The 22,789-nt window shown below is 43.7% G+C and overlaps 1 protein-coding gene across 1 annotated transcript in view; it reads left to right on the top strand.

Moving 5' to 3' along the window:
- The window catches only part of LOC128709365 (tyrosine-protein phosphatase 99A), a 43,014-nt gene extending 22,757 nt beyond the window's left edge, over nucleotides 1-20,257 (top strand). Inside the window, exons 7-16 of the mRNA XM_053804363.1 lie at nucleotides 2,925-3,039; nucleotides 13,093-13,299; nucleotides 13,385-13,662; nucleotides 13,739-13,855; nucleotides 13,929-14,071; nucleotides 17,669-17,961; nucleotides 18,044-18,810; nucleotides 18,899-19,195; nucleotides 19,282-19,550; nucleotides 19,663-20,257. Coding sequence (XP_053660338.1) covers nucleotides 2,925-3,039; nucleotides 13,093-13,299; nucleotides 13,385-13,662; nucleotides 13,739-13,855; nucleotides 13,929-14,071; nucleotides 17,669-17,961; nucleotides 18,044-18,810; nucleotides 18,899-19,195; nucleotides 19,282-19,550; nucleotides 19,663-20,257 — 3,081 coding nt within the window. The remainder of the gene's footprint in view (nucleotides 1-2,924; nucleotides 3,040-13,092; nucleotides 13,300-13,384; nucleotides 13,663-13,738; nucleotides 13,856-13,928; nucleotides 14,072-17,668; nucleotides 17,962-18,043; nucleotides 18,811-18,898; nucleotides 19,196-19,281; nucleotides 19,551-19,662) is intronic.
- Nucleotides 20,258-22,789: the final 2,532 nt, after the last annotated feature.

The following is a 22,789-nucleotide window of genomic DNA, read 5'->3' on the forward strand; positions in this document are numbered from 1 at the left end:
TCTCTCGGCCAATTTCTCACAGAGATTTCAACAACATATTCCCAGCCGGAGAGTACTGAAGAACTACAGGCCTATTTTAAAGGTCCTTTTGAATGTTCAACAGGGAGCAGGAAAATTGATAATCAATCCGTACAAAAACTGGAGAATACTGCAGATGTTGAAGAACTCCCCGGTCGAACTTTTAAAATAGTATTGCGACAGCATGGAAAATATGTCGTTATAGTAAAGGAGTATGGTTTTACATTGCTAAAGTTTCCACAACGAATCTAAACTCGTTGGGAAAGAGCCAAGACAGGAGGATTTACCGTCCGACTTGGCGAGAACAGTCAAACGCTAGTTCTTGTTGAGTTCTGGTTTGAAAGTCGCTTTATTAAAGAATTATTCTAGCTTATATACTAATTTTCTGCTGACCGATCGTGGTCAGCAGTTTTATACAATTTTCAGTTTTGTTTAACTTAATGCTGACCGATCGCGGTCAGCAGTTTTATACACTTTTCAGTTTTGCTTAACTTAATGCTGACCGAATCGCGGTCAGCATTTTTATCCTGCTCGATATCGTTTGTTTTTTAAAGTTGTCTTGCATGCATTTTGTTCCGTCGACCGGCCGTGTTGACCCAATCATGCGGTGCTGTCGTCAACAATTGCTGATGAGGTATTTCCACTTGAATCGACAAGCGCTTCTAAGGACCTTCCGGAGATCCTCGTTTATATTTCATGCAATGTATTATGCCCTTTTAGTACTATCGAATTGGGTGGCCCGGTGATACATTGGTTGCGGCTCCCGTCTTCACACGACAGGACCGGTCCAAATCTCATCAGGCAGAAATCAGCAGGCCTTAGACCTCTTGAGGTTGTTGAGGTGCCGACGAAGAAGAAATTCTATCGGATATAGGTGATCGTCTTTTAAGGAGGGAGATCTTGATCTTTTCTGAAATTGTTCGTCTTTTTTTACACGTAGCTGGTTTTTGGAGCTTACGGGGATGATTATGGATGAAATTTGGTATTGTCCATGTCGAGTGAAGACCCCTTACGCTTCCACTTTGCCACAGGGAACTACTAACAACTAAGCCTTTTGTGTTAGTATATCATTATAAGTCAGATATACATACGATATTATATGACCGTTTGTAAAACGTGAGGAGAAATTGTATTTAACGCCAAACGATTAAATTTCCCTTTCAACTCTACAAACCAAATTACAGTGTCTGCAAACCGGTGCATAATGTCAATCAATTCCATAATTGTTTTGTTATCACGGTTGGCATAAATAACTTCCTGCCAGTTATTACGCTGCACCGCCAGGTTGGCGACTGTACCACCATGTACCGCTTTGCCTCCACCGAACCATTCAAACGGGAGCAGTTCGATTATAAATTTGCAAAAATAAACCACCTACTTTTTGTACACTATTTATACACACGCCGTTGCCGTTCTATTGGCGGTAGAAAAGTGTTGGCAAAAATGAAAAGCGGAAAAACACCGCTACGCAACATTAAGGAAACCCGTGCCGTCCGCCACGGAACGGCACGGAATTCAATTAAACTTTACGCCCCGGCGTGATTTGCGATCACTCATTGTTTGCTGCTCATTGTTAATTTTTTTTTTGCTTTTTCTGCTGCTTCGTCTTTTTATTCTTCTGCTTCTTTTGCCTTTGCTCCAGTTCTACTCAGTCCCATTGCTTTAGATTTTCCTCGCGAGAAGGTTCTCCGGTCGCTAGGCAAACCTTCCCGCTGCCTTCCTAATTCCGAGCATAACCATCCCGGGCATCTGTGCCGCCCTCGACGGAGTGCGCTTTTGGCGCCAGTATTTGCACAAAAGTCGATGCTCGACATGGTGTTGCCGATGGGTGCTGGTTCCACAGCAATAGGCATGGCCGTCGAGCGATACCCCGCCACTTTTGTTTTCTTACTCCTTCACTACGTTCGATGTGCTACGGGGCAGAAAATGCATTCATCAGCAAACAATGCATAATAATTCTGTTTACACACGTAAATGCACCCCGTGCACCGAACTCCTTCCGGCCTTCGTATCGGCACGGTGGCAATGCAGTTGCTGCTGATGGTGCTGAGTGCACGAACGAAATGCTTCTTTTATAACCGGGCGTACCCCGCCACGACCCGTGCTGATGGCTTTGGCCTTGTACAAAGATCTTGCATCCCTTCTAAATATGGCGCTGCTGGGCAGGTTTAGATAGCACACGAGCCAGCGTACTGGTAGAACGCAAACGCAAAACCGGGCATACGGTCCACTGGGTACCGGGTTCTCGGGCAACGCGGAAACGGGAGATCCGTTGGGGCATGAGCAGGCTGAGAAGCCAGCAGTGTTGGCCGTATGTTTTATGGTTTAATGGCTTCCGTCGTCGTTGCAAGTGGAAAGTCATGTTTTCGGGAGCTTTCGACACGGGTCCGGGTGATTCGCTTCATCCCGCCCGGGCCGGTTGGTTGTCGCAGGTCTGTGCGCTGGTGTGGTGCGATTCGGACGGGGTAGTGGAAAATCATAATTACCACTAATTTAATGGTGCAAATTCTAACCGAACTGTAACTGCAATTTCGACCATTGCGGTAGTACGGTACACACCCCGACTATTAGGAGAAAATTCCGATGGTTCCGTTTTTGGGTACGCACATCCGTACACCCGCTCCGCTGGTTCGACTCCCACCTTCAAAGCTTGAAGCAAAAGGGATTAGAAATGTTCAAATCCCCGTCCGGTTTGTCCGGAACGAAAGTCCGGGCCGGGAGGTTGTGTAAGTATTTCAAGGGTTGTCAGGGGGAGAAGCAAAAGAAATACGAAAAGTACGGAACCACCATCACGAGGCCCGTTGTAAAATGGGCTTTACATTTATTTCTCTTTCTTACACTCGCTCTCACTCGCTATCTCTCTAACATTTTTCCATTTCTTCCGTTCACCCCCAACACCGTTACAGAACCACGAAATTCATAACCTCGAAACGTACACGCAGTATCTGGTCTCGATACAAGTGTTCAACCCGGAAGGATTAGGACCGCCGACGACCGTTCTGGTTATGACAGATGAAGGAGGTAAGTGTAAACCCCATGGGCCCGTTGTTGTTTGTTTGTTTTTTCCACTCCTGTTGTATGCATGTTGTTCGTTCCATTCCTTAACAACGTGCGTCCCATGTAACCGTAAAGAGCCAAGCCTAATGGAAGCAATTACAAGTGCAACTCAAAAAGGATTTGGGTATTGTACATCCATGCGAAACACTAGTGAACGTTTACCAAGGTAAACAGAATGGGAGCAAAACCGCGGAAGCATCCAAATTTCATTCACAAATCGCAGATCGTTTACTATACACTTGTTGTTTAAGTAATATAAATGCAGTGTGTGACTCTGCTACACGTCATTAATCGTAAACTGTTCGTTGAATATGCTCAATTTGTGTTTAATTGAAGCTATTCCAGTATTACAGTTGCAGTGGTTAGGCTACGCACAAGTCGCATAACTTTTTATGTGAAATCATAGATTTTAATACATGTTACTGAATTGTTACCATGAAATTTGAGTTATTGAATTTTATTAAATATTGGTGAAATAGAAATTAAAATCTCATCGATCTCACATCGGTTTGTACCGAGTCGAGTTAGTAATTTACGCTTAAAATAATATAATTATTAATAATATAATATTATTATAATATATATAATATAAATAATAATAATATAATATAAGTTTGTGTGTATTTATTTCGAAAAGCTCTTACGTGAAACTATATCCAATAATTTCTCCTAGTCATCCTTTGATATACAATGATTGTGATAATGTGATAGAGAACTCTCGTGCAAAGATAACGATGTTGGGTTTGTCCATTGTCACATCGCAATAACATTAAATTTTATCAATTTTTACTTATTATTCCAATTTTTCCCTATTCAAACTTCCATATTTCTGTAGAAATTATATCAAAATTTTGTAAAGCGCGCTAAACTCCAACATATTGAGTTAAAGTCTAAAGACCTATAAGAAATTAAAATTATAAAACAAAAACTATCAATAAATATGCACTACTGCTACTACTACTACTACTGCTATTACTACTACTACTACTACTACTACTAATACTACTACCATTATCAATTTCTACCACCAGTATAAGACTGAAATCATAGATTTCTTCACTGTGGGCAAATAATCAGTTAATTTGCAAATTTAATATGCGTTGCTCAAAGTTCTTGAACCCCGTTATGGTATTTTTTATGTTTAATTGACAAATTGTGAGAGGTTGAAGCTATTGAAATATTTATTCATAAGTATGATGGCAGCGAAACATTAGCAAATAACCTCTATTTAGCTCTAAGACAAATGGGTAGAGAATAAACGTATTCTCCTCTCGAGTGCAAACAAAAGATTTTCGTCAATTTTGCACACATGTCACACGTCTTTGGTCAGAAAGAGTTCTCGATAGTCTCAGCTATCATCGTTTCTACAAATATTTTAATTGAGAAAGCATTTTACAGCACAAAAAAACAGAACAGAGTGAATGTTTGGATCATCGGCATATAGTAAACAACCCGTGCCAGAAAAAAACTATATATTTTCCATACATTTGAAGGACCACTCAATTTATTAGCTCTACCAAATGAAAAACAAATGAAAAACCCCAAAATCAAGGTCTCGCGCCTTGTTGTTTAGTTTCGTACAGCACTTCGCGGATTGCACCTCATAGCGATCGAATCTGAGGAATGCTTGTTCAGCAATGTGGTTACAATAAATCTGAAAAGCCATTACGTACCAACGTATTATAGGTCGTTAGGTCAAACAATGAAATCATTTATTTGGATAATGGCTGTTACTGTAATTGGGTGAACAGCGAACAGTAAGCTCGTTTCGGTTGAGATCTCTTTGTCATTAACATATTTACTGGTTGAAATGTTATTTCGATTTCCTTTCGATTTCTCGCACGAACCATAGATCAGAATGCATTGATAGTGCTCATATCAAGTACGATCACCTTCTTCAGATAAAATGCGATTCCAGAAACAAACCAAAATGTCCGATTAACCTAACAACAATCTTAGCAAAGTGTGACAAGGATCAACAATGGTTAGTTTAAAGCTAGTTAAAGCCGGCCTTGGAGTGTAAACCGCGGCTGGAATGTAGAAAAAACCGACTTGCGGCTGCCTGCTCTCATACCACTAGTCCACATTTAGGATGTTTCTACATTGTGACAAAGGTATTTCCTAAGGAATATTGATTATAAAAACTAATACCATGTCTCACAGGAGACACCAACACCAACCCACGCAGTAATGATTAGCGAATAGATTGCAGAAATAGCTATGCTCACAAACGTACTGTTCGAAAATATTATCATTTTATTCTAAATATGCGAAATGAAAAGAGATTTTGTAATTTCATTTTCCTATGACGATCTTACGATCCGATTTTCTGCGACTAGACTTGCTCGATTGATCCAGAGAGCTATTCGTCGTACTTAAAAGATGAGGGAGTGGACCTTCAATGTCCAGACCATTGGCCTTGAATTAAGGCAAATATGCTTTTCATCGTGCACACAAGCAGAAGGTTGATTGCTGAAAAATTGTTCAAACCATTCCTATCCTTCCACTACCCCGGTAGTGATGGTACACTCTGAAGTAATATAAAATCCATCACTACTATCCCAAATATGCTCGTTTCTTTGGATCGTAAAAACAATGCTGGTGAAAAAAAATAAATAAATACATCTCAAAAAAATGCCCCAAAAAACATTCCCCACACGTACAGGGGTAGGAAATTCTTGTCCGGCGTCCGAATATCTATCACTGATGCTACCAAAGTACCGGGGAAAGGCTTTCCGGCTGGTGATTCTGTTTTTTTTTTGTTGTTGTTGTTCATCTTTATTAATTTCACACCTCGTACCTAACGGTTCGCTATTCGAACAGCAAGTTTTGAACGGCTTTTTATTTACATCACGCGCCCTATTCGGTGCTGGTATAGAAATAAATGGATCCGTAAGGTTCGAAATGTTCCGATACAACCAACCGGAATCTTACGGAATGCTTTGGAATTGCGCCACCATTGGCGGGGGGAGGGAGGAAGCCATTGGAAACTAGCACATGAGCGGGATCGTTGTGTATCTGCATCGTGAAAAAGGGAATTCGATTGACGCGTGTTCGTGTTTTCGTTCTTTTTTCTCTTTTTGTAATCCTATTTTATCGTGCTAAACCATGTCCATGCGGGTTCTTTTTTATTGTGTTTTTTGTTTTTGTTTTTGGTTTTACAACCAACACCATTCGGTGGAAAACTGTCAATGAGAAATAGAGACATCCCAGTGCGGGGTAGCAAAAAACTTACAGATGGTTTGCCGGGCAAATACCTTTTGGTACACGGGCCATGTTTGAATTTTATGAGCTATCGGTGGGTGAGCTCGAAGGCTTTCCCGCGAGTTCTGTTTGGTTCAGTGTTTTTTTTTTTGTTTCTTTTGCTCATCCAGCCCACCGACATGGAATTTACAATTTTATGTGATTGCACGATCCAGCAACGCACAGTAACGAGATCATCCAAGAACGCAACAAACACCGTCGTTGCATCGGGCTGATGATGCGCCGTGTAACGGCAAAAACGGCAGCACCATCGCCACGGCCAGCCCGGGCGTAGAACGGCAAGCCCAACGGTGTCCGTCCAATACCGCGAAGCCGGTTTGCTTGTTGCTTGATTTCGTGCCGTTTTATCGACCTTGCCACCGATCGGCGGATGGCAAGCAACCGAAGATCCGCCAGATCGGTACGTACGTTGGCCGTGGCGAGATAAAATTGACCCGACGTGTCAAAAACGTTTGTTTTGCCAGTCGTTTGATTTCTGGTGCACGTTTTTATTGGCGAAGAATTTTTGCCCGTCTGTACGGGGAGTGAAAAATTCTACACTTACCGAAAGAAAAAAAAAAAAGGACAAACCCAAGCATCGGCCCGGTGGGGCTTTGGGGTTTTGGGGATCATGCTTTTAATTTTCATCCCCATTCTATCCGTTGCGTATGCAAATGGAGGGCCAAAAGCACCCAAAGCCGTGCATCGATGGACGGATGGACATCGCGTGGTATCGCATTTCCTGCTGGGAGATACAGCGAGTTCCCCGTTAGTTCGTTAGTGAATGGCAACGGGTTACTTTTTTTTCTGCTGTTTCCCTCTATGCAATTGCACCACGAAACGGAACAACCTGTCCATTTTGCATCCGCTGTGTGTGTATGTGTGAGTGTCGTTTATGCAATCCATCTGTTATGCAATTTCTTCCGCTGCAAAACATAATCATTATTACGGTCGAACAGAAAAATATCTCTCTAGCATCGTGTGGATTACATTCTCGGGCCTCGCAAACCAGGGCCTGAACCTTCCCACGGATCCCTCCCGTGGGAGGCACCGGCATAGGGGGATGGCGCGGAGTGGGTGGTGGTTGATGTCACCAAGGCAAAATGCAAAGAACGCGAACGCAATCGGCCGGAAGGCATGCGATGCGATGGTACACTACAAATATCCCGAACTACCCCCCCCCCCCCCCCCCACCCACCGCCACAGCTCAGCCCAGGGAAGGGGGTGGTTGGTGTTTCGTTGGCACGAAAGGTAAGGTACATGCCACTGCACTGCAGGCGGCTTCTAATGTACCGTTTCGGGCGTGAAATGATGTCAACGGTAAAGGCAGTAAAACTTGAAAGCAACATCATCTTCCGTGCCGCATTAATCCTCGGGATGTGTAACAGTTTTGCAATTTGCAGCCACCGAAACCCGTCCCAACCGAGAGCGAAACGGTGACAGTTCCGCGCCCGTTAGGTAGAACGTGCGGGGACGGGGGTTGCGGTGGGAAATTTCTCGGGAAAATGCAAGCATTGAAGTCTTGTGCTTTGTCTTGTTGCTGGGCGGGGAGGGAAAGGTTTGGTGCGGGATGGCAGACGGGAAGGTGAAAGGGACACAGAAGTGATGTGTTGTCCTCGCCGGTGTCATCGTCGTGTGCATATGGCTGGGCGATGAAGACAAAGGGCGTAGAGGTTTTTTTTTTCTTCTTCCGTGTCGTGATGAACACGAACCATTGCAGTGCCGAAAGGGGTAGACAAGTTTTCCGCCCACCTTCCACTCATGGGCATCCGCCGAACCGGGTGGTTTGCGAAGGATCGAGACCAGGCGACGTATAAATGGTTCATCATTAGCAAAGTACATCTCGCAATGGGAACAAGAAGGCATCACATGTACGGGCCACACAGAACCGCTGGGATCTCGATTGCAATGACGTTAAAAGGTTGGGCGCACAGCGGGCTGAAATGGCGAATCCCGTCCGGACCGACCATCACGAATTGCAAGACACGCAAGGCATCTTCTCCGGGCACGTAGTACAACTAACATGACATACAGCAACAAAAAAATAAAGGAAAAGAAAACAACGATTCCCCGTACCTTCAAGGTGCAACCTACCTACTGCACCGTGCAAGATGAAAACCAGACGCTAGATTAAGAACGACTCAACGCTCCTTTTGGCGAACTGGCTGCTGCTTGTACCGTCCCCACTGTCGTCCGTCCCGGCACTTGATGTCTGTGGCTGTGTTCGCCATTCGCTCAAGTGGACCAAGTGGGCGAGAAGAACGACAGAACGACTGGAAAAAAAAATAGTACTGACATCCATATAATGAGCTTTGTTTTCCATTCGAGCTGTATGATTGCAACGTCTCCATCTTGCTAACGCTAACGATTGCGGCAAAGGAACTCGGAAGTAGGGTTTTTAGTGCTCATGCTTTCCCGCCCATCCCACCAAACACACGCCCACACATACACCATTGCATGGTTTTGTGCGCTTTCCATTCTGCGATCAACGCAATCGAAAGCTTTTTAGCCCATTTTTTTCTTTGTTGCATCGTGGAGCATCGTGGTCACAATCCGATCGTGGGGCACGATCCGTGTTAAGTTGCGGTGCATTTCAAAGTGCGCTAGGGAAATTAATTTACAGATTCGGTGTTATTTATAGCTGTGAAAGTAGAAAGCGTATTTGCTGCAATTCGGGTTTCATTTTCGGATGATAATGTACTAGTGATGGGTGAAATCCATTTTTTTTTTTTGGGAGTTAGAACCATCTCCAGCTCCAACCAACTCCAGCACATTCGGAAGTTTAACTCCGGAACAACCCCGGGTGATTCTGTGTGATTCTGCGAGAAAACCCCCAGGAAAGGTGTTGGAAAATTCGAGGAAAATTGGACGAAAGTTTACGCGTGGAAAACTGCACAAGATTGAAAGAAAACTGCAGTAAACTGTTCAAACTCTCCATCAAAATCATGAGTGGTATTGACAGTGTGGACTGATAAATAGCGTCCGTGCTTTAGCGCAACACAACAAACGCATAGAAACTTATAGAAAAATCCCTCCAAACCAATTCAGCAAAACTTGCCCATAAGAAAGGAAAACATTGCTGTCTGTGGAAATCTCCATGACGAAAACACCATGAAACATGAAATGATAGTTCTCAAATACGGGAAACTGGGAAAACTTAACGAAAATAATTAGAAAATTCGAGGAGATTTGTAAAAACTCCCAATGCTATATTATAAAAGTAGCAAAGTACAGTCATTTCCCGAGTTACACGAATTCAAGTAACGCAAATATCAAAATTTTGACAGTTCATATAATTTTGTACCAAGAATTGAACTTTTTATTTATCAAATATCAAAATTTCCTCCTAAATAGGTTACGTTTTCACATTGAAAACATTAGCTTTGATAAAAACTTACTCTAATTGTCCAAATAAACGTAGAAATATCAATTCATAAAGTGTTTCATAACGTGAAAACAATAAATCGATTCACTGAATACTAAATATAAACGATATTATAATGAGAATTCGAGTTACGCGAATTTCTCTGGCTGTATATTACTCATTCAAAACTCGTTGGACAGTTATGCAAAAGTGTATGACAAAAATACAACGCTACACTAAGAAAACTCTAAAAAAAAGTGAAATTAAAAATCTGAAACTGAATTAAAAAAATTAAGGATGAAAACAGAAGTCAAATCTGGGGTCCAATCCGAAGTGCTAAGGTCGGATTAATTCGCATGGTTTCGCGAAAATCGCGTTTGAAGTTTTGAGTCCTTTGTCAGAGTGCTGCGACTTGTCCGTCTGTAAGTGTACGAGCGTAGTAGCTAGTGACTTGGAGGCTGTACTATCCGCTTAACCACAGTACAAGTGGCATTCCGAGTAGTACTTTACTTTTAGCTAATCAATTCAAATTATTGCGTTTTGTTCCTCACACACCTATACCAACACACGGCACGAACGTGACTCCTCTTAATGCCACACGTATCGGCTACACCAATGCGCGCGTATTTCGGGTGAATCCAAAATTGCTCCAACTGGAATCACATTCCGTTACGGGTTTTGGTCTGTGCCAATAGAACGGCGGTGTCTCCAGCGATGCCTAGACTCATTGGCAGCCCGTTTAACGGAGCATCATCGATTCCACTTTTCGTACTGCGGGTTTGCCTAATAGGATTACCGAGAGATGAAATGGGTTTCATGGTTAGGGCGCACTCTCTACCGGCACTGGTGTGAAAAATGCCCCGCTCTCTAGAACATCACCGACATAGGCCAGACACGGGAAACTCGACCCGGCGGGCAATCATTTTCCATCGAAATTGCAAGCAAAAAAAAAAAAACGAATTGAACTTTCTACCAACTTAACTCATTCCATTCTGCGGTGATCTGGTTGGATAAGTTTGTCTCTTTTTTTTTTTTGGTGGCGAATTTTGATTACCTCTCCATGTTCTAGATTCTGCTCCTTCCACGGTGCTCCCTCGTGGATTGGAACTGGAGGCGGAAACATTGGGCATTCAATTATAAAAGAAAATTATCACATTTCCACATCTTGGCCCAATGTGTAGTTCCTTGCCCCTGGGGTAACTTTCATGAAAACCATCCTTCGCTTAATTATTATAATCGTCTCGTGTGCTTCTGGTATGTGGCTGGCGGTAAAAGAAACGATTGGTGCATCTTGCTTCTGTGGTTAGAATTCTAACGAAGAGGTCAACAGTTTACGATCTAATATTTTTGGGAACATATGCTCTTATTACAGTGTTAAATTCATCTGTTTGGAGTAGTTACTGAAACTAATGGTAAATTCTATTTTGTTCATCTTATACATATTTCGATTTCTTGAAGGTTAATAGGAAACATTGAAACTTGATAATTATTGATTTCGAATGCAATTCAACCAACAAAGGACGTTATTTATTTTTTGCAGCTGTAGATTAATTTGAACAGCTGAGTTACGAAACCCACCGCTAGAGAACGCCCTGCGCGTTCGTACCCGGTGCGAAAACGTTTTTCACTGAGTTCCACCCTGTGTCGCGGGAGTGGCATCAAGCGCTGAGCCGTGTACGATAAACGCACACTGCGGTGACAGCCAGACTGTCAAAACAAATATGGCTTTCGGGCAAACCCCGTACCGTAGGCAGGGTAGTGTTTAAATATGCTAAAATTTAAGGTGAAAATGCGTGCACTAAATTAGACGCTTGGTGGTAAATAAAACGAGAAAGTCTTGCGCTCGTTTCTCTACACTTTGCTACAGTGCAGTGCGGGCCGGTGTGGTGGGTTTTGTTCGCACCCTTTTCCGTGCGGGCTGAAACAGAACCGTGAAGAATAAGAGCAAGAAGAGGCGCACGCATTGAAATCGATCGAAACACCAGTGCGCCCGTCGTACGCTGGAGCAAACACACACAACAACAACAAAAAAACCCGCCCTGACCCGTGAAAAGTTTGCACCTAGGCCCTTGATGCGCCCGAAAGTGAACCGCTACTTCCCGTTGCACCCCGTCACTTGGCATCACGCGACCCGCGGCCCCGTGTGTGTAACGCCTCAATTGATGGCAATTGAAAGCTGTGAACGAAACATCCGCCGAGAATTAGTGGGGCGGCCACTTAACTGACCTTTCCCCGTGCAGTTGACTTTTTTCCTCTTTCCTTTTTTTTGCTTGCACTAAACTGATTACACGTATACGGCCGTACTGATCGAGTGGAGAGTGTGCCGTGGTTAGTGTTTCTAGTGAGACATATGGTTCCAGCGTGTGTATAATGAAACGAAAATCGAAACTGTCCCGTGCAATGTCTATGGCACAGTGTGCCCCCATCATGGAAGCGGTGCTGTTTTGGGTGTAGGAACAAAGAACTTCTTCGCTGCAGGAAAACACGACGGTCTTCCACAAGGGAGCATAAATCGGCAACGCGAAACTTGTGCTTTCCTCCCTTCCCCAGCACGGTTTGCGACAAGCGACCGGCGCGACGTGGTGTGGGCAAAGTGAAAATAACGCAAAGAGTGCAAAATCACACCCGAATACCGGCCTACGCATAGGCGTTTACGCCCTACAACCCCTGTACCGTCTGTCCCTAAACGGGCCTATCGGTAGCGAACGAAAAGAGAAAAAAAACGGCATTTGAAATGAAGATAAAAACTTTTCACACAATGTTCCCGGTGTTACGGGTAGTACTGATAATGGGTGCTACTGGTCCCAGCACAGTATGGGCACTTCCTGCGGAATCGTCATCGGTTCCGACACGCTCGAACAATTTACCACTGGACCTAATTTCGACAACGACACCGTTACCTTCGGAAAATTCCGAGAGTACTCTACCACTGGCCGCAAACGAGCACGAACCCATAACGTTCAATCTCCACCCGTATGATGCCGGCGATGGTAGCACTGGTGACGACGATTTGGAAGAGCAAGACTTTGAGGAACCCCGAGTACTTCCGCTGAAATCTTCCGCCACACCGGCAGTGGTCCGCGTTGTACCGATAGAGCAGTCGGCGAGCAACGATGAACCGCAAACTTCCACACACGATCCGACCTTTTCCGCGGATGATGATATTGGTAAAAAGCATTCCGTGTTTAGTAGCTGTATCGTTGATTGATTTTAAAATACTAGCTTGAACGAAAAAAAAGATAGTATTTGTTTTATCACGTTGTGATGTCTGATAAATGGGACACGTCTTTGCCATCAGCACATGATATGACGATCGTGTTTTTCCCTACACTTTGATAAACAAATCAACGAACGGTAAGCGATATTTAGTATATGCGTTTTGTTTGTTTTTATCTTCCTTTCCCAAACAGAACCAAGCCCACCCCAGAATCTGACCGTGCTGGAGGTAACATCCACCACCATCAAGCTAACATGGCGCGAACCGGAAAAAGCGAACGGAGCAATCCATGGATACCGGGTGTACTACATCCATCAGAACCAAACCGATCTCCACATGCCGATCCTGAAGCTAAACGAAATGCAAAACTCCGTCTACCACTACACGCTTTCGAATTTAAGTGAGTATCAGTGTACATCTTGGTTCGTTTATATCTGGATGGACAACACATTTTACCACTGCATTTTGTGTTTTTATTTTTGTAGAACCCTTCGCCGAATATCGCATCCTAGTGACGGCATTTACAAAGAAACACGACGGCAAACCGTCCGAGGTGACGCAGCGTACCGATGTCAGTGGTCCGAGCGCACCGAAAGTGGTCAACCTGACGTGCCACTCGCACAACGCACTGTACTACGGTTGGCGCATACCGCAAACCTTCTACAACACGATCGATCTGTACATAATCAGCTATCGGAACGTTGCGTACCACGAGTTTCGCGAGATTCGCATCACGGTGAATGCTTCCATCATGGAAACTTCGGTACGGAATCCGCTCATTGTAGTTGTACCGTTGAATGAACGATACTGATTTTTGTTTCCTTTCCTTTTACCACCAGCTGATCATTCCAAATCTTACGAGCAATGCGGTGTACGAGGTGAAAGTGCGTGCGGCATCGGCAAGCGTTATCAATCCCAAACAAATCATTCTCGGATCGTATTCCGAACCGCGCAAGGTAAGCAACAAAGACAGTGCCTGGGATGCTGATTTACTAATTACTGTGTTTTCTTTTCGTGTTCTTTTGTCAGATTTCTCTCCAACCGAACTGTGAAAAGGCTCCGCTAAAATCGCAGAGACAGGCATACGATGATTACGACTTGGCCGTACTGGCCGGCATTGTGTTTAGTTTTTCTGCACTGCTGCTGATCGTGTTGGGGCTCATCCTCTGGAAGTAAGTTATCTTTTTGTTTCTTCTATAAATTTATGCTCAACATTCATAAAGCATTTCCCGAATGGTATTTTGTGTACCGTATATGCACAATTGCTGTCAACTGGTCCGCGACGTGTTTGGGTACGTTTTGATATTAACCGACAGTATGTTTTGGCGTGCAGGCATTAAAGAGTTGTAAACGCACCAAATCAAGTGTGGCGATTGCGTGACAAGTTTAGTAAACAATTGTTGAGCACGTGCAGTTCCGGGATACACTTTCGATTTTTGAGAGCGCATAATGCGGCTTATCGCTTGGCAGCGAGGAGTGCGTTGCGTGAAATTGGTGCACATTGTTAGCATTAATTTGTCACTGGATGTCAACAAAGTGTGGGACAAAACAAGAAAGAGAGAACCAAAACATACCAGAAGAGCAAAAGGTAGAGAGCGTTGGGGGTTTTTGCTAGAAGAACTGGAGTAACGCAGTGCCATATGGTCAAGAGCGTTAGAATGAACGAGAGCGTAAAGCGAATGCCGGAACACTACACGCGTATCCAATTTCAAACATTATAGGGACTCATTCAAAAGGTTGTCTAGTGTCGACTTCGTAAACTGCGCGATACGACTAATGAAGCCCATATAGATCCACCTATGAGTGATGAATCTAATCTTAAAGTGTGCTCTCTCCTAACATGATCTTCCGACAGTCCCCAATTCTTGGGTCAATCATGTTGAATTTCACTGTTTTCTTCAAGTTATTCAACAAATGTAGCTTATGTATACGAGGAAAAACATGGGCGACGATCAATCGTTAGCTTCACTCCGTTCCGTGCCAAACCTCTTCGTGCCAAAGCAGGTGCCGTAAGAAAGATAACAGCCTCGCAGCAAATCTCAGCTACACGAACTGCTCCCATATCTCAACGCTTCTCCGCGGAGAAGGTGAGCGAATGCCGTGAATGTGCTGTTCAGTTTTAGTTTTGCATCACACGCTGCACACTCGCGAGCAGCGTCCGGTGAGTCAAACCGGTCGAACGGTTTGAATTCTAAGCAACGATACAACGACGACACAACCGTCGGTCAGCAGTGACAAGGACGATCATAAAAAAAATAAAACCTTGGATCTTTCGCAGTGCAGTACGCAACCGTTTAATGACGGAACGTGTGCGGAACGCGCCGATGTGATGAAGATGTGTTTGATTTAAGTAAAAAACTGAACGGTTTGGTGCTATTTAGATGTAAACTGTGTTTTATTCGGCCTGCTCATGTTGCATGTAAGAAGTGAATTAGAACTCGGAAACTGTAACGTTTAGAAAAAGCTACGTGGCACTAATCACGGCACCCAGATAAATGGTTGTTAGAAGATATAAGTTGTATCTGTTATCTATGTGGCGAGACAGGCCAATGTTTTATAACTTGTGTAATCACTTGTGCATTTGCCTCGGTTAGGCGGATCATTGTCGCTTGCTTCATTGCATGCAAACCACAATGCCTTCGTGGTGTGGATGGATGAGGTGAGTTTTACAACCATTACACGAGGGTTTCACGAGGGTTTGGATCATTGGCAACTGAACGTTCGCTATGCTTAAAAAATGGCCACAATTGGATAGTGATTGTAAATGGTTTGTTTCACCCTTATTTCCTAAAAGCCTGCTGTAATACTACGGTTAACCTTACGATATCATTGGCTGTGATAGAACATTTCGATGACTACGATCACCTGATCATCTTTATACCTTGACATCGATCTTACGTTATGAGATCAATATTTGCAATGTATATCAGCATTCCTTCGGTCGCTTACCTGTACATAACAGAACACACACCAACTGGACGGGAAACCATTTGGTCAAACACTTCGTCTAATCACTTTCCGGTCACGTCAAACATTTCAATTACGATGGAATGAATAATTGTGGTAAAGGGGTGATGCGTGATTCATCATCCATCGAAGGGGGTGGACCTTATGGAGAAAAAAATATACACAAATGTCATTATATAACGTTATCTCACCTGTACCGAAACCTAAATTAGCGTTAAATAATTACTCAGTCGCGGATCGGTTCAGACCCAGGGGTCGGCAACGAAAAGGTTTAGCTCTCCAGCCGATTCCGTCAGCAAGTAGTCGTCTACTAGATTGTCAATAAACTTCTTCCGATGACTTTCACATTCATTTTGTGTTCAATTCCATTTCTCTAAGTTTTCTTTTCTTCATTGTTTTGCTCGATAATACATCCCCTGAAGAATCTCAAGCTCATTTCCAGCTGCATTTGTAACCTATTTATTTGTGTTTTAGAAGTCAAGAACAAAATTGTTGAACAAAAAACCTAGCTGATAATTAGGGACTGATATTGTTGAACTTTTCCTCGACGAGTAATATCTTTTCGCAGTCTACAAATCATCCCCATTTTCATAACCACCTTTTTATTATGTGATTAATGTGCCTCGTGTAATTAAGGTTATCGTAATCTACAATTCCTGAATACTTAACTTATTTACCTACTTCTATTGAAACACCGTTTCGATCATGTTATTAGGGTTTCTGATCGTTATCATACATTTTTCTTTTTTTTTTTCTCTAACTATTTGAATGTTTTTGCATGGTACGCATGTAATGAATTAGTCAGTTCGTTCTATTACTTTCGTTAATAAGAATGACTGTGTCAGCGGCGAATAAATTAATATCGCAATGCTGTGAACATATAATTTATGTATATGAAACTTTAAATAGCTTGTTTTTGTAGGTGTTCATTTTATTCATTTATTGGTCAACTATAATGTGGTTATTTGTTCATATATACGAGATAGAATTGTAATATAGTTTGTACATACTGAGCGTCAAGCTTAGTCCAATTTAAAAAATATACTGTCTGGTAAATATAAAAACAAATTAAAGCATTCCATCGATTATGTAGATAACAAGATGTTAGCTATATTGGAACTACTGTTGCAAACGTTTGCCGGCCCCTGACCGTCGTGTTCCCTTTCAACATCGCGCACTCAAGATCATGGCATTGGGTGACAATGACGGAAATGGAAGAAGGCAGCGCTTTGCGTAAAGGGAAAAGGAGATATCGTGTGTGTGTCTGCGTCTGTTGGACGCTTTAATTTATGGCCTGTTTTGGGGAGTGTTTAATGCAAACTCGTTAGACACTAGAGCACGATATGCCTCATTCTAGGGTGGGCGGACACTCCCAAGTGTGTGCTTCCTGGTGCCTTGCACCGCCGGCCCCCTGAAACTCTGGCGACGGATACTTTTACGGTTGCTTTGTTACGGTAATATCGTGACAACGATCAGCTTCTTATCACTTTTTTTTCAGTGAGATCGTATCACGGACAACATTCTGTCGGTGGCCAAAATCTGATGATAGAGCTGAGGGAGTTTGGCAAAAATAAAATATATTTCGTGTTTTTCATCGCCGACAATGACCAGAGTAACTGCACAGAAGGTTGGAAGAAATAAGGATTTACACGAAAATGCTTCGTTGGTCACCAAATAATTGATAAATAATTCCTGGTGATGTTAGAATGTGGAACATAATGATGTGACACTGAAACAATTCTCGTTTAGTATCTGAACTGCCGTAAACTTTTATTTTAATTCCGTTTTGCTTGTCATTTTAGGAAGTGCTTCCATGCCGCCTATTACTATCTCGACGATCCACAGCCCTGTCAGGGCGCGCAGGCGGGTCTCATAGACTGGGAGGGACCGAGTGAGGTGGGAGGTGAAGTACGCTGCCCTGTTCCAGTGGCAGACTTTGCCAAACATGTTGCCCAACTGCATGCGGACGGTGACATCGGTTTCAGCAAGGAGTACGAAGCGATTCAGGGTGAGGCGCTGAACGATGAGTACCCATCAGAAAACTCTCAGCATCCGGAAAACAAGGGCAAGAATCGATACTTGAATGTGATTGCCTGTAAGTATGGTTTTTTTTTTGCCGAATCTGTATGCAAAACAAGCAAAAACCTTTGCTACATTGCGATATAATCTGTTTACAGACGACCATAGCCGGGTGCATCTGCGACAAGTGCCGGGTCAGAAGAAACATCTTGACTACATTAATGCGAACTTCATCGATGGTTACCAGAAACCGCGCGCATTCATCGGCACGCAGGGTCCGCTGCCTGGCACATTCGATTGCTTTTGGCGTATGGTGTGGGAGCAGCGCGTCGCTGTAATCGTAATGATAACGAACCTCGTTGAACGAGGCCGCCGGAAATGTGATATGTACTGGCCGAAGGATGGCACCGAAACGTACGGCATTATACAGGTACGGTTGGTGAAGGAGGACGTGATGGCGACGTACACCGTGCGAACGCTTCACATCAAGCATCTGAAGATGAAGAAGAAAAAACAATCGCAAATGGAAAAAACCGTTTACCAGTACCACTATACGAACTGGCCCGATCATGGTACACCCGACCATCCGTTGCCGGTGATCAACTTTGTGAAAAAGTCCACCACCGCTAACCCGTCCGATGGTGGTCCGATTGTGGTGCACTGTTCGGCTGGCGTTGGCCGAACCGGCACGTTCATCGTGCTGGATGCAATGTTGAAACAGATCGAAGCGAAGGGTTCACTAAATGTGTTCGGTTTTTTGCGATACATTCGCGCGCAACGGAACTATCTGGTGCAGACCGAGGAACAGTACATTTTCATACACGACGCACTGGTGGAGGCGATCGCAAGCGGAGAGACTAACATTAAGATGGATGCGATTGGAGGATTGGTAAACCATCTGGATTACATCGATGCACAGTACAAGGTAGGGGTGCAGTTCCCTGAACCGTAACACTTAACTTTGTATCGAAAGCACAGATTGGATAATGATTTTCGCCCCTCTCTATCTCTAGCTTATCGTGAGTTATCAACCAAAGGAAATCAATTTGACCTCCTCGTTGAAGCCGGTAAATGCAATCAAAAATCGCAGTTCGTTGGTACCGCTGGAGGGTAGCCGGGTGCATCTCACACCGAAGCCGGGCGTTGAAGGAAGCGACTACATCAACGCAACGTGGCTGCATGGATTCCGCCGGCTGCGAGACTTTATCGTCACCCAGCATCCATTGATCGAAACTTTTAAAGACTTTTGGCAGATGGTATGGGATCATAACGCTCAAACTGTGGTGCTTCTGTCGTCGGTAGATAATATGGTGAGTATTACGATGAGCAGAGGCACTGCTGTCACTGCTTAAATGTGCGTCATTGCTTAACCGCTCCGCTATTTTTCCTTCGTTAGTCTTTCTTGCAATTTTGGCCTAACGAGTCGGAACCGATTGAGAGTGACTATTATCGCATTCGGATGGTGTCGGAAACGTCGGAGGACAATTACATCGTGCGAAACTTTGTCATCCAGTCGATACAGGATGACTATGAGCTGAGCGTTAAGATGCTGGAAAATCCGGCCTGGCCCGATATGAACAATACTCGTTCGATATTCGATTTTGCCGTGCGCGTCCACGAACGCTGCAGCGAGTACAGGAATGGTCCGATCGTAGTTGTTGACAGGTGAGTGAATTGATCTTTCGTCACTAGTGATTTAGACGATGGCGAAGAAAGGAGTCCATATTCTGGGCAGCAAAATGTGAACGCAAAACTTTCCCCTTTTCTGTTTGTTTAGATACGGCGGATTCCAGGCATGCCAGTTTTGCGCCATAAGCTCCCTAGCAATGCAGCTGGAGTACGATCAGACCGCCAACATCTATACCTACGCCAAACTGTACCACAACAAGCGGCCAGGCATCTGGACGTCGTACGATGACATCCGGCAGATATATCGGATACTTTCCTACATGCCGAAAGATCTCGGTCTGCTCAAGTGCACGGAGCTGCGCACGGAATTCGACGATGCCGCTATGATGACGGCAACACCGGATCTGTACAGCAAGATCTGTAGCAATGGCAGCATTAACAATCAGCTAACGGGCGGTACACCGGACGGTGTAGGCAACGGTACGGCAACGACAACTACAACGACCACATCGATTAATCCACCGCCGGCGGGTATGACGATTCCGGGGTTGGTAGCAGGCACCCCAAATACCGTATGCCCACCGATGGTTGCAGTGGGTCCGGGTGGAACGACACCACCGCCACCAACCCTCCAGAACGGTGGTACGGTCATCGTGAAGATGAACGGCGACGACAACGATGAGCTGTCGGTGGTGGTGGCTACCGGCAACCATCATCTGAACCTGGACCACAATCAGGCGTAAATGGTAGCGTAGCAACACGCTACACAGTTCCAGCCAATGCTTCCTCAGAGACGGGAGAAAAAAGTATTTATTTGCATTTAAACATTTCCTCTCTGTTTGCATGGGGTTTTTTTTTCATAGCAAGTGAAGTTAGCGCTATACGTTGCGGTAATACCCGGACCCCACTTTCCGTCGGTTGATGATGCCGTTTTGTCATAGTTTTACAGGACGGGAATGACGCTTTTATACCGTTTATCGACCAATTTATACCTAAGTTAAGAACAGTATTTAGTATATCCGTAGCGTAAGCGAACACACAGGCGTTTGCTTGTGCTTTCTTTGCGGAACGACAGTGAAATGCACCACTGATGGTGAGATATTACCATATTTAGTACTCGTTAATCCTTAAAGGACCCGAACCTCCCGTACATCTTATTCCTGATAACAACTGCGAAACACTAAATCTAGTCGTCGAAAGTTCGATAACACACAAACAACCGTAATTGATGAGCGTTTTCTGCCAAATGGTTGTTTTTTTTTTCATTTGCCTACTAGCCCTAACACCGTATGCACTGCACATTATTTAACAAATCAGCCCAGCACGTTGCTTGTTTAGTCGACAAGAATGTGCTTAAAATTATACCGTATACAGCTCATGTGTTTGCGTAGCGTAGTTTTTTTTTTCTTCATCTCCCGTTGTTTGCTTACGTTGAGGGAAATTTCTATCGAGAAATAATCATATTGATTATGATGGCACAGTTTTTTGGCTGTTTTAGTTTTGGGAACCGTAGGACGCTTGCAGCGTCGATGGAAACAATCGTACGTACACGCTTGGTTCGGCTTCTTGCTTCGGAGCGTTTCCTTGCGTTCGCATTGTAATAATGATCGATATGTGTATGCGAGTGTTTGCAAACGCTCGTGGTAGCTGCTTAATAAATGCGTTTTATAATATGTTTTGCATTGTGTAAATAGTTCATAGTTTTTTTTTAAGCATAACGGTTAATAAGCATTGTACCGCCGGAGGAATAAGAATGGCACCCCGAAGGATCGACTGATGACGAAACAATCAATCCGCTGGTTGTGTTCCATACAAACCGTATCGTAAACCGATTGAGTAAGAATTCCATATGTTGTTGTCGTAAATGGCCAGCCGTTCCACCAATCACTTCTCACCACCGGATGAGATAAAGTTATGAAAGCACAATTGAGGGACATCCACTACTACAGCAACCATAAGCCATATATACCATTTACCATTGAAACACGAACGACGAATTATGGAGTAGTAGAAACATACTGTAAGCGAAGGAATCGTTACGGAAGTGGGAAAACGATGAGATATAAAGACTGGTTTTCTAAGCTTCTTGCTGTTGACATCACAACCGGGCAAAACGGACAAAAGACACAGCACAAACAAAAAGGACCGAACAAAATCACCACCAAACCACACACACACACACACACACACACAACCGCGAATTGAACAAAGGCCAGCATAAACTTTAGTGCATGTTGAATGCAACACAGTGAAACAAAGCGAACAAAGCAGCAAAGCATAACAATTAAAATATCAAACTGATGTAGGAACTTAGGAACGAAGGAGCGAGAATGGTCTGACAGGATATTTCATGAATCTTTGAAGGCGGACAAATTAAATGAAAAAAACAAAACAAACAAACAAAACAAAGCAAATGTGCCGTGTGCCAAAATGAACAAACTATAACATATAAATCATTCACTGCAAAAGACGCGGTTCGGTTAGGAGTGTGAATATTTCAACCTTGTTTGGCACTCCCGGATGTGCAGCACAAACGAGCTCCTCCTGTATTTCTTAGTAGCATATTAAAACATCTTGCAAACAATGTACGAACAGCGCCCGGCAGACGGAAGGGGACGCCGAGCGAATAATTTGTTTAAGGGAAAAAAAGCGCGTGAATTGTACGATTATTATACAATGTGATGAACGGTAGTTTATAGTAGTATAGAGAGCCGTAGCAATACGAAACCAGTCGGCCATGTGGGCTTCTCGCTGTAATTTGCGATCATGCAGGTGTGTCTTTTTTGTTTGTACTCGAACTCGTCCATTCTTTTCTAGCAGATTCACACGTTCTCTGTGCCACGTGCTGCCTGTACGGCTAGTTTCCATTTACTAGAGAGAGTACAACAGAAGTAGAATAGTTTAGAAGAGAAAAAAAAACGGACACAAAACTACATTAGCCCACGTGTAGCACGAGTAACCAACATAACTTAGAGCAAAACTAAAAACCCAGCCGGAAATTGGATTCTCGTTTTCGATGAAACGGAATGTTGTCTACGCTCATGCACATTTTGTTATTCATCAAACAGGTTGCAATTTATAGTTCCTTGCCCGTCAAATAACAGAAATCGCTACATCCGTGTGCGGTCAGATTCCTTTCCCTACCGGGTACACACTAGGTCAACAAATAAATCTAAATAAAGTCACAATTGCACACACATAAGATCGATCGAATGATAGAATAAATGCATTCCCTGCGATCCGTGTTCACCATTCCATAAAAAAACAAAAACGCA

Source organism: Anopheles marshallii, chromosome 2 (assembly GCF_943734725.1).
Source record: "Anopheles marshallii chromosome 2, idAnoMarsDA_429_01, whole genome shotgun sequence".
Lineage (NCBI taxonomy): Eukaryota > Metazoa > Arthropoda > Insecta > Diptera > Culicidae > Anopheles > Anopheles marshallii.